Source organism: Coffea arabica, chromosome 7e, assembly GCF_036785885.1.
Source record: "Coffea arabica cultivar ET-39 chromosome 7e, Coffea Arabica ET-39 HiFi, whole genome shotgun sequence".
In the NCBI taxonomy this organism is placed as follows: Eukaryota; Viridiplantae; Streptophyta; class Magnoliopsida; order Gentianales; family Rubiaceae; genus Coffea; species Coffea arabica.
In genome coordinates, this window is record NC_092323.1 from 5432305 (window position 1) to 5445324 (window position 13020).

General features: G+C 37.9%; 1 protein-coding gene across 4 annotated transcripts; it reads right to left on the minus strand.

Annotated features, from left to right (window-relative positions):
• Nucleotides 1-1609: 1609 nt before the first annotated feature.
• On the minus strand, nucleotides 1610-8896 carry LOC140004202 (uncharacterized). Of its 4 annotated transcripts, none has more exons than XM_072058961.1 (5): nucleotides 8601-8896; nucleotides 5762-7604; nucleotides 4326-4439; nucleotides 2385-4259; nucleotides 1610-1892 (listed from the first exon to the last, which is right to left on the minus strand). In XM_072058961.1, exons 1-5 carry the CDS (start codon nucleotides 8693-8695, stop codon nucleotides 1848-1850), a joined length of 3972 nt encoding a protein of 1323 aa, XP_071915062.1. In that variant the 5' UTR covers nucleotides 8696-8896; the 3' UTR covers nucleotides 1610-1847. The 4 variants fall into 4 exon arrangements, with proteins under 4 accessions (XP_071915062.1, XP_071915063.1, XP_071915060.1 ...); XM_072058962.1 differs by adding an exon at nucleotides 8452-8480 and having other exon boundaries at nucleotides 2385-4439; nucleotides 8601-8895; XM_072058959.1 differs by having other exon boundaries at nucleotides 2385-4439; nucleotides 8601-8895.
• Nucleotides 8897-13020: the final 4124 nt, after the last annotated feature.

The window sequence follows — 13020 nt, forward strand, 5'->3', positions numbered from 1 at the left end:
TATATATATGTGTGTGTGTGTGTTCTTTCATGAAGAACCGATGTGATGGTACGTGATGAACCCCTCCAATAGAATTTACAATTCCGGTAATCTCATTGGATTTGCAAGAAAATCAATCAATTCTTGCCCTTTATTTGGCTCAGCCGTCGCAATCGTCGGAAATCTGATACAATACAGCTCTAACACTACTAAAATTACACTACTCCTATTTCTTGGAAATGGATCAAGTCCGGTGGGTTGGAATGGTGGTTATAGCGTGGTCCACAACGTAGGAGGCCGATGCATGCGGGGTTCGTCGGATCGATAACTACGTTGCTAGTTGCGACGTCGAGAGATGAATCCCCATTCATTCATACAACAAGAAGGATATTTGTCTCGCGTGTCCGCCCTCTTCAATGCATGCTTCCCAAGTTGAAACGACAGTTTTTCCCAGATTTCATTGTTGCTAGTCTCAACTCATCTGATTGCTTTTTCTTTTTTTTTCTCCTTCTCAGAATATTAAAATTGTTGAATTTTGCCGTGTCTCCACCACTCAATAGCATGCACTACACAATTTACTCCCATTCCATTTAAAACTGCATCAATATCCACACTACCAAGAAAATTCTGCACCGGCGTTGCCACCGCCACAACTCATTAGCAATTTTTTTTTTTAATGCTTGGAACTGTGTGAAATTTTGCTCTGTTGATCCCCAGTCCTCCCCCATCCCATGCATGCTGATGCAGAATCAATGCCCGTTTAAGAGGTCCGCAAAGATCAGATTGCACCAGGATCAGTCCCACTCATTCGCTGTTAAAATGAATGTGGTCCTCAGTTGAATAGGGGAACTGGACCATCTATGCCAAGATGGGATATGCCCCCCCCCCCCCCCCCCCAAAACACCCCCAATAAATAAAATATCAACTCAGGCCCCATTAAGCACCTTACGCGTTAAGTGCAAACTTTTCTCCTGTACTTGCAGACCAAACAGTACACAGACGACCTAAAAGAGCACACAGCTACATAGAGGCCTAAATGCTCCAATACAACAAAAGGCTTGGCTAGTTATGAAACCAGGACCAACTCAAGATGATATGAAGGTAATCAATCGTTACTGTTAGAATGGTTGTCTCATTTTCGAAACTGCAATGGCCTTTGCCAGCACGGGCATAGAGTTAAAGATGGTCCCCAGGGAATCCTAATTTAAGAACTGACTTGTGTGAATTTTGCACTCAACTAAATTGCCTCGGATTTAAAAAATAAATAAATAAATAACCTAAATTGCCTTGATTGCCGGCAATTCCAGAACACATGCACGAGCACCATTCTTCTCCTGTCAATATCACAAAGTCCTAGCCTGCCTTATCCCTGGACACATCTTCACAGTATTGACATCTCTAGCAAGCCAACATGAGCATGCTGAAAGTTACAGCATTCTACCAACATTCGTAGTCATAATGTCAGCAATCTTGATAAAATATCTTTGGATCACTGGAGAACTACTCTTGAGCATGCATATACCCAACATGCCAAGAGGAACCATACCCTCACCCAATCATCATAAAAGAGAATTCAAAGACTCGAAGCACAACATCACAGGACGCTGCTTGATGCTTTATTAGACACCAGTTATACAAATACGAAGCCCTTATATTATCATTAACAGATTAGTTCAGAAACCCAAAATATAATTCAGTTGAGACGGTATGCATATATATACATATAGTGCTATGTCAGAGGATGTCAAAAACAGTGATGCACATTGCCAGACATCAGAATACTGTCAACGGAAAACTAACTGGCTCACCTGATACAGATTTATTGTCCGCAAAGGATTGTGTTTCTGGAAACAGTAGCTCCCAGCTATTCACGGGTCAAAGACCAACACCAGGAAAGTATTGATCGATCCATCCTTCAAGTACAAAAACAAGTCGATACAGCCGCAAACACAGCAGCATCCGTAAATCAAAGTGGGTAGCAAATACAACGTAAACTATAGACACCGAACTCCAGAACGTGTTATTATATAATAACTCATTTTATGAACCTAACCCCTTCTGCCCTTTTTCCTATCCTCAATCCCCCGAACGTTAAGAAATAGAGACAGGAGATTGCGCAACCCCATGGTTCTTTACGGCCACAAAACTGTATATTTGTGAGGCTGTGTTGTCCTAAGATCATTATACAACTACTATCCGGTGACGAAAATACAACTTTTGAGGAGTTATTGCTGAATCATTCTTTTTCTGGAATAGTGGAGTGTAGCTTTCGTTGAATGAAGTTTCTTGATTGATCAATCATTACTCCAACTCAAACATCAGAGAGAGAGAGAGAGAGAGAGATTTGAACATAAGTTTTCAATATATATTTTTTATCATTAACCAACTTGATCAGAACAACTTACTGATTCACGTTGAGCTATTGTCACGAGGGCCTGCGGACCTCTAACAAAAAAGCTATCCGAGTTATTTTGTTCAGCATGGGGTTGCATCCCGGAAATCTCCTTTGATCTATCCACAAAAATATGGTCACCCCAAATGTCATACGTAAATTTTTCTTTCAGTTTTGCCTTTTCCTCAACTGTTTTTTGCTCATTTAGTTTGGATCCAGGAGCCCGGGCATGTGGAGCAATTGTAGATGCTGATGACAAAAAAGAAGGACGACATGACGAGAGTGAGTCAGGCCTACCAGCTTGAGGGAGGGTTGCAGAGGGCAATAACACAGGCTTGCCAGGCACTTTATGCAACACATCAGGCTTCTCTTGACTAGAAGTACTCCAAGCATAATTGTTTTCACCACGAGGTTTCAAAGAAATCTCAGACTGCAAAACTTTTGCCCTGGGTTTAGGGTCAGGGTATCGTTGAATGGCTACAGGTGCAAATGGATTCCTAGCCTGAACAGATTGATTCATATCAGGGGACAGAGGCCGAGACCTTGTGGGAGTTAAGGATGAGACAGGAGACAAGGGAGATGAAGGTGTCGAATTGCCACTTTGACTACTTGAAACTTCAAAAAGCCCAGTTACACCATTGCCAGAACTCTTTTTCTTCCTTCGCCTTCTTCCTTTATCTTTACCAGTTTTAACTGTAAGGTTTCCAGCTTGTGATGCATCCTGAACATCGGAGCTTTGACCGGTCACAGCATTTGTCATTGAAGAGGATGGAGTCATTTCCTTTCCGTTATCCAAGCAACAACTGCTTTTCTTGTCAAACTCCAGAGCAGATTTCACAGGCCTAGCAGCAAAACTTGAAACTTGTTCTTTGGTGACAAAACCATCATTATGCATACCAACAGGCTCCAGAAGTAAGGATTCCTCCTTCCCAACTGATCGCAGCAAACCATTCATTTTGCCAGACAAGGGCAATTTACTGCAGCTTCTATGGCTACGATGGGGGCGGGCAGATTTTCCAGCTTGGCTTACAGTAGCAATGAAGCTTTTCCCACTCTTAAACATGTAATCTTGGCCAAAAGTCATCAAATGGGGAATGAAGCAAAAAAGAACTAGAGACAAGATAAAGGCAGCAAGGAGTAAAACGATAGATTTCTTCAGTCGCATCCAGAAAATTGTCTTTTTACAAAAACTAAGCATGTAAACAGGTAGACTTGCTTTCATAGGTATCACAATGATACCCGTTGCCAAAGATAATTCAAGGTCTCTCTGTACTGTAGCTGCAGAAAAATCAGTCTGAAATGTTATTATGAGCTTTATAGACTTTCCAGGTTCAAGAACAAAACCTTTGCAATTCTGTACCACAAACCCATCCAGCCCACATTCAGTTCCAGTAACTTTTATGCTTCTAACCTCCAAGGGCAAGTCCCCCATGTTTTTCGCATATAGCTCTTTTGCCAAAGGCTGAGAGCATGTACGCATGTTGTCATCGATATGATGTAAAAAGTCAGGAGAAGAGATTGTACGAGGAAGAGGCAAGCTTAACTTGAACTCAACAGCCTGTACAGGTTCAGATTCTTCAAGCAACACTGCAGAAAATGACCCCCCAAATCCTCGCAGAGGTAACCACTCCACACCCGAAAGATTGTTCCTTATTAGCAATGAACTCCTCCACCCACATCGATCAGAGGGTTGAAATAGTATTGGACCCAAGGATGCTCTACCATAAGGATGTACAAGAGCCTCAGTCAAAGCTCCCTCTGCCACTGAAAAACCATACTTTAAAGGTGAAGCTGATTTATAACCAGTCGAACTCCCAGGTGAGGAGGGCTGAAAATGTCCATCCGCTGCCTTGCACTCAGTGATTATTTTTCCAGAATGCAAAATGAGCTGCATAACAACAGGTTGTTGGCTAGGATTTTTGACATTTACAGATCGAGAAGAATGACTTCCAACCTGAACCAGTGGAAACAATACTTCATCATCATCAAGCACAGACATGCCACTTGCAGTAGCATGAGACTTCCAATTCTTGAGAACTATTTCATCTGCTTCTGCGGTATTCAATGCCTTCAGATAAGTATATAAACAAAAAGTCAATTTTTTAGAACAAAATTGGGTGTGCATGATCATTCAAAAAAAGAATATATTGTCATTCAACAAGAACAAACAAGAACAATCCACACAGAAGAACTTTGAACAATTAAATCTTGATGGTAACAATCCTTTATCACACACATTGACCAATAATTTGGGGAGTAGTGTTATCAATGATGACTCCTCTGCAAAGGCTAGCTAAACACAAATGCTTAAAGCTTATCTAGGAGTAAGTTGCAATTCTTCCCAGTTGAAATGAACAGCTCCATATTTCATCTAAATAAACCAATATACCTTCTAAATGAATGGATAAATGGATGGATCAATCAAATTAAGAAAACAAAAATTATGAATGAATCAATTACAGTCCGGTAAAACCCAACTCCAAACATGTTGACCAATGCAGTGGTTTTCACACCAGGATCCTATTATGAACTAGTCCTGATTCATACTCATTTATTTGTCTACTTCTATGCTAAAAACAATTAGAAAGCAAAACATAATGTACGATAGTCCATCGAAATCTAATCTTTCATCCCAAGTGTAGTTCATCCGTTTCCAGAAGATGGATACTATCTTCAATAATGAGGTAACTTAAAATGCTGACTCAAGAAAGAGACGACATTGATCTAAAGCCATTCTTACAAGAAATCTTCTGCTGGTCCATTTTAATTTGCCAATGAGTTCATATGTACCATAAGTGATGCAGGGAAAAGAATACTTTCTCTTTTCTCATTTTACATTTACAAGTCCCAAGATCAAATATGATAAATTATGACTACATTTGATTTCGTAAATCTTTGATCACATAAGCCAATTATACCAACTCTCAGAGATGTTTCTGCTGATGCAAGAAGCATCATTCTATTTATACAATATTCTGCAATTATTCTTTGTTTCTTCCAGTCACCCCTGCATTAGCACACATCATTAAAGAGTAATTCAACCACAGGACAGCACCCCAAGATTAGATGAATCTGATCGGTTCGCAATACTGATGAGTACCAACCTTTACCGTTACAATTTGTTAGATTTAACCAGAGGAGGCTGTATTTGAAAATAATGTTTTGGAAAGAATCAAAGTCGTGGTGGACACGACAAGACATTAAAAATAAAACTGAGACCTAATTGAGGCTTTCTCTTGTAGAACATCAAAGCTGCTAAAACAGGAATACAGATTCAAAACTGTAAATGGAATATTTCAGAAATGCGTATCACAATAGAAAACCTGGCAATTATCAAGTTGAACATTCAATTTACTAGGATTCAAACTAGATGGACCAGAATCTAGATACCTCATTCAGTGTTAGTGGCTGCTTGGGACTGCCTGAAGATATGGTTCTTATGCTTTCATACTCCACCTCTTCAGAACCTTGTGGAGATCCAACAGACGAATCTAATGTATGACTTGAACAAACACTCACTAAATCTCTGCAAGGAATTTTGATCTCAGAATTTCTCGAATCATTTGTCAACACATGTAGTTCACAATTCACATTTGTGTCAGCAAGCTCAGAAGGTGGACCAAGTATTTCAAAGGAAATGGAAGTACATAAGACCAACGCAACATGTGTGACAGTGCCAGGGAAAAGAATCAGTCCTTCCGTGTATTTGATGTGGAAATATTTTGTGCCTTCTCCCACTTCGCTAATATTGACAATGCTCAACATACAAGGAGAATCATTTTTCACAGACAAAATAGCAACAGTAGTACCACTGCTATCACAAGGCACCAGGGCCTTGAGAGATACTGAAATGGGACTTCCATGCTCATGGTAAGCTGAAATTTGACCAAATTCTGCTTCAAGAGGAACAATGAGAGTATCAATCTCATCTTTTGATGATCTTAGCAACTGCAGACAAAAGGCACCAAAAATTCTCCCTTCAGCAGGAAATGAAAAATCCAACTCCATGATGGTCTCCATTCTGTGTGGATCAACCACCCAATTCTTATGGGGTCTCATTGAAACTAGTGGCAGACCAACTTCAGCACTTCTCACATCTATCCACTCATGAACGCTCAGCAAACTTAACTCATGCAGATCTTGGATACTATTGATACTACAGACAGCTTTGGTAGAATGGGAAGTATTCCCAGAAGAAACTGATATCCAGGCAGTTAACTCCTCCACATAAAGAGCTTCATTGAAAGGATTAAACAATGACAAATTCTTTCTCCACTTTCCACTGGAGGAAACATCCAGGTCAATCAACGGCTGTACTAGATAGGGGGACTCAAGTGCAAACCCTGTAGCCTGGATGAAGAAACCACCAAAGCTTGTCTGCAACACTAGCTGAGCAGAGGAAAAGCCTAACCATTTAGGCAAAAACACAAAACAAATCAAGGCACCTTCCCCAGGTGCCACCACCATTTCACTAAAATTGCACGGATAAAACTGAGAGTTGGTACTATAAGGTTCATAAATGGTCAAAATATTGTCACTGTGTGCATTTGTGACTGTTAAAAATGCTAAAGAGGGGAAATATAAGTTCCTTTCTCCCCAGTCCAAAAGGGGAGGGCTTATTTCTACGTGGGGTGAAGAACTGTCACTCATCCTTGCATCCTCTTTCGAGTCAAAAAACTGACTTTTATGGTCAAGAAACGATCCTCTACAGGACAAAACATCGTTTCCCTCACTACTATCTAGAGGAGGACTGGGCAGTTCCCTACAACCATATTGCTGGTTCAGAGAGCAAGAAATAGTCCTACCACTAGAGAACTTAATAATACCACAATTTGATGACCAACTAATATTAGTCCTCGCATGATTTGGCATTTCATGTAATTTAACATCCGATTGAACCCCAGAAACTTCAGCTGATGTAGATTGAACAACATGCCCTGGGCGTGATAATCCAGGCAATGTTGACCAAAAGCAGAACAAATTAGAATTCCCACATACATAATCAAGACTTGCATGGGGCTCTAGCTTATCTAATGCAAACCCTGAACCAACATCACCAGTAAATACACCTTGATAATCTGACTTACCACCATCTCTGCACAACCTACATGCTTCATTTTCCACTTGATGATGCACCCCAGACACCGAACATGGTTCACACGTAGCCACAATACCAAGGCAAAATAGAAAAGCCACCATTAATTTAAAAACTCCGCCATAGTGCCATATTCTCCTGTTGCATACAAAGATGCGTTAATACCTTCCATTATTTCAAACTCTAGCAACAACCCAGATAATTATTACCAATGAAAAACTAACACCCATCATACGAGCTGAAAATCATGTTGTGGACACGTGTGACGCAAATAGCTCTCACAGCTAATGGCCAACTGCCCTCACAAACAAAACAATTAAACGGGGTAAAGGAAAACAGAGAGATGTGGCCAGGGAGATGAAAGCAATTTCGAAATAAGATAAATCACAATAAGATTAAAACCAATGAAAGAAGCACATATTTTAAAGAATAATCAAACAAAGAATAGAAAAGGTAACAAAAAAAAAATTTGCAGCATCCGCAGAAGATATGAACAAGTGTACATAGGCGCTTTATCAGATAATAATAGACAAGGACAAATACAGACAAAAAACCAAATACAATCTCTTTATGGCAAACATTAATACCACGCATAAAAAAGAAAAATAATTAAAAAGATCAAGAAAAAAAAGGTAAGAGTATGGTGAAAGAACATAACTAAAACTTGCTATAAATGTGGAAGCCATCAAGTTAATCACCCACAAACAAACAATTTTTAACTTGAAACAATTAACTTCATCAACAAACATTAAAAGTTCCATACAAGATTTTAACATAACCAGAACCTCACCGGTCCTGTTTAAAAAAGAAAAAGGAAAATCACCATCCCCTAAGAAATAAATCCAACAGATTCTTCCTCATGAAACCCACTCCCAAGTCTCAGCCTACAACCAGAAACCTTGGAAAATTTTTAGAAAAAAATCCTTCGAACACAGTTAAGCATTTAAAAAGAAGCAGAAGAAGCTTAAGCAAAGAAAACAAAAACCTTCTTGATGATCGGGAGTGAAGTGAAAACTGAAAAAGTAAAATACAGAAGATGATGAGATAACAAAAATGTATGAGAAGGCAAACATATTATCAAAAAGAAAAAGGGAAGAAAAGTAAGGGTGGCGGGAGGGAGAGGGATGGAGCTACCGATGGTAGGCCATGTTGCCCGGTATGGCCAGCTGAAGCGATGGTGGTCGTGGTGGTGGCGGAGTCTTGATCATCTGTAGGGTTTGAAGCTTCATATTCAGACCATTTCTGGGAAAAAACAAATAGTTTCGTTTTTCCGATGTTTGAAATAGAAAGACTTTCTCGTTGAGTTTTAAAGATGAGCCTAAAAATTCACGAAAGAGCTAAAAAAAAAACACACACACACACATTACATACACAAGCGCAAACCCACTCCGTGATAAACAGCGAATGAATGGCCTCGGAGGACGAAGAAAAAAAATTGAAAAGAAAAAAGGTTAGAAAATGACCCTCACATCAGTTTACAGAAGTACCCTGCCAAAGAACGACGTAGTTTTGGATGATTATTCTTTGGACAACAAGCAATTAAAATGATTCATGGTCATCAGTAAGGAAACGGTTGTGGATAAAACGGTAATTTTAAGCACCCCCAGGAAAGAGTTAGAAAGGAGTAGCGGCCAGGTGTTGAAGGGAAATTGGAAGACATTTGGCTTTGGGTTGTACTACTTCATTATGTACTACTTCTCGGTTTACCGTTTTTTGGCGAAATAATTTAATAAGGGGTGGCGAGGGGTTGGGGTTTAATTTAAATTTTTCGTCAGTGACGAGGACAGTCGGAGACTCTTTAGTACAAAGCATGGATTGAAAAAAACTAACGTTGTCAGAAAAACGGAGCTGGTATAAAGCTGGGGTAGAAGTGTAATGTCTGTTTTGTCCTTGAATGGACGGAGAATAATTGACAGCTGTGTACGGGGGTTCGATGGGGGGCATCGATGGGCGCATGGTGGTTCGAGCCCTGCACCGGATCGCACCGTCTAGGCTCGAGGCTCGAGGGACCTAGGCGCCTCTGTACCCCTGTCCTCTTTTGAGGGGTAAAAGCGGCATCTAAATTTCTTTGGGTGATCAATTTTGTTTGTTTGTTGATGCCCGGAAAAAGAAAAAATAACGAGAATAAACAAACAGAGTGAGAGAAATCTGCACGAACAATTTAATCATAAATGCGTGGCCAATGAATTGGCGTCTGTATTTTCTGTTTTGGCTTTCCATTTCCACTTTAGATAATAGATTCCGACGGCGTCCGTATGGCCACATAAACTCGACTCGATGTTTGTGATGAATTTGGATTCCACAAGTTTACAGCATCGCAAGGGTAGTGCTTTGTTTCTTCTTTTTTTTTTGGTTGCCTTTTTCAATTTGGCAACAAATAGAATTTAAAAAATTAATTGTGTTATTGGAGAAATAGAAGACCGGGATGTATTTTTATCTTTAACATGAGTCGAAAAGTTAAAAGTGTCGATAACGAACGTACACAATAATTCTCTTCAATTGTTTTATGAAGATTTTATTCCACGATATTTTGAATAATTAACTTTTAATTAGTACTTGTATCGCAATATATTTTTAAATTATTTTTTTATTTCACATACATTACAAAAAAAATATTATAATTTTTTTAAAAACAAATTTAATCCAAATAATCTACTGTCCAAAAACACGCTCAAAGTTAGCCATAGTTAAGTGAAATAAAGGTACAGCACAGCAGTTCTTTAAAAGAGTGTGGTGATGGTGGCACAAAATCATGAAGTAATGGTTGAGTCGTCAAAGTGTAGGATTTATTTAGATGAATGAATTAGTTCTTTTTTTTTCCCTTTTGGGCCAAATGTTTTGATAAAATACCAAAGTTATTGAAACTGGTAGGCGAGGGTAAATGGCGATATCCACCCATCCACTACAAAAATGCTTTGTGGTTTTCTCCACAAACTATCAATTTTTGCTGTTAAGTATTGTACATTATCAATTTATAGCACATTGTTTAAATAATTTAAAATGAATGGATAATGACATAAATATTTGAATGAAAAAGTTGTAGCACCCCAAAACATTTAGAAAAAGCTCAACGGCATTACAATTATATCAACACTTTGCCGCAAATTAATGTATAAGATGTGAAATTGCTAACATATGTTGATAGTTTTGGGGCAATTTGTAGATTGCAATAGTTTGGATGTGCATACTCATATAAACCCAGAATTACATGAATATTTTGTCTACCATTGTTGTAAAAAGGTAAATTTATCAAACGTCCTCAACGGTAATTGATTCACAGGTTTATAGCCCCAAGGTGTAGTTTATCGTGTAAGAAAAAAATCTCTGGAGGATATAAAGGTTAATTAATTTGAATTACATCCCATTATATTTTTTTATAGTTTTGGTATCTAAAATTTGACACATGAGCGATTTTAGTCCATAAATTCTGGACAAAAGCAAATCTGGTCTCCATCTTTCAACTTTTGAGTATATGTAATACCCTTGTTGGTTTTTTCCAAATTGTTATCATAAAGAGTCGCGTGATAATTACATGTCCAACAACTATTGTATTAAAAATATTCAAAAAAATATAAAATATTCTTCAGACACTAAATGCTAAGTTCAATGACTAAATTTTACGTTTTTTGCATTTTATTATATAATAGCAGTCGGATATGTGACTATTACGTGCCTCTTTTTTTTATATAGTAATTTGGGGAAAAAAATCCATTAAATGTACTCAAAAGTTGAAAGATTGTGTCTTAAAATTTGTTTTTGTCCAAAATTTGGAGACTAAAAGCGCTTATATGTCAAACTTTGAGCACCAAAATTTTACATTTTTCTCTAAAACTAAGTAGAGATCAAAGTAGGATGGGAGATTTTAAACCCGCATGAGTTCAGCCGCTTCCAATTCCAAACCCCATAATGCCTTTTTTTTAAAAAAAGAAAAGAAAAGAAATCTTTCCTAAGGCTGATGCAGGACTAGAAATGGACAGGTATCTGTCATCATCATCTTGGACAATCCTAAAAAGCCAAACAGAGTCGACATGTCGTGTTTGAAATTGTCCAAAACAAAGGGTGATGTAACGCTAAAAATAATTAATAATTGTTATGGAAAACGAGCCGCTTCTGCTGTTGTGACTTTGAGCCCACACAAGACGTTTGATATGAGACTTGACTAAAGGTACTGCGAGAATATGTTATCAATGACAAAATAGCATATACATACAGTACTCGAGACTTTCGGAAAAATTATATATATATTATTTGTTGTTCCACAAATGAAAATGCTCACGAAGTCAACCTCCTTTAGACCCCAGCTTGCTGGCGTAATTGTCTAAACTTGAAAATTCTCCTCCTTTTCTGGACTCGGAACGCCTGAAGAATCAGTCGAAAGAGTGAAATCTAGCGGAAAGAATCAGGTGTCATGGTAAAAGGAGGTTGTCTTCAATGGAACTCCTCGATGTGGAAAAGATTCCTCCGTCCGTGCGGCGAGTTGCCAATTAAAAACCACTTCTGCAAGTATTTTTCTCAACAGATGTTTTAATGGGTATTAAACATTATTATTATATATACTACTATAATTTCTCTTTAAATACACAGACTTGCCAAATTTGAATTTAAATATTGTGTTAATTTAATATCACTTATTCAAAAATTTAAGATCCGAGTTCTCTTTCAGCAGTGCCCCTCGGCAGTTGTCAGATATTTCACAATCATCCCAAAAAAAAAAAAAAAACCATGTCGTGTTTAATGGAAAATGTACTGCAAAGAACTTAACCAACTCTACTATGTAGTATATATACACTGCTTAAATGGGTGCAGTACAACAGAATGGACCGCAACGGTTACGTGTCCACTTCCACTGCCGCGGTCCGCCGGTCAAGGCTTATAGTCCGCCGAACCGAATGGTACGTTCTTGAACGCTAATTCAACAAATGGTCAAGTGCCGTGAGTCTCCTTTCACAAATTGCATCTGTTAGGCGCGTTCACAAGTTTTACCCCTCTATCCCACTTTAATATCTTTTATTTTCCTTTTTTTAATCATATCAAATTATAGTCTACTCTTTAAATTAAAAAATATAACTAACTTTTAACTTCTTTAAAATATATTTATTTAATATACATTTTATTATTGTCAATGAATATAACCTAACTTATTCAATAATTACTTTGATTCGTGTCTCAAGTAGTATTGTCATTGTAATTAATATAAAGATATAACATAAAAGCATTAGATTATATTTACTTTTTCAATCAAATTAACCAATTTTCCTTAAACCATGTGAAAAATCCAAGACTATCAAAGTACTTTCAATTTAAAATGTAGTTCATGTAATAAAATTTATTTAAAAGGTGCGTAAAATTAATTAAAAATATTCATCCATCTTGCGCCAACATAAGTTGACTTATCATCTATTTGATAACATAAAAAAGTGCTGAAACTGAACATTTTCAGACATTCACGTGTTTTGGGGTGTCTAATAAATAAAAATCCATCCACTGAACTTATTATGCGTCACTGAACTTGTGTGTACTTTTTTCAGTATAAGAATCGAATGTTTAATTCTGA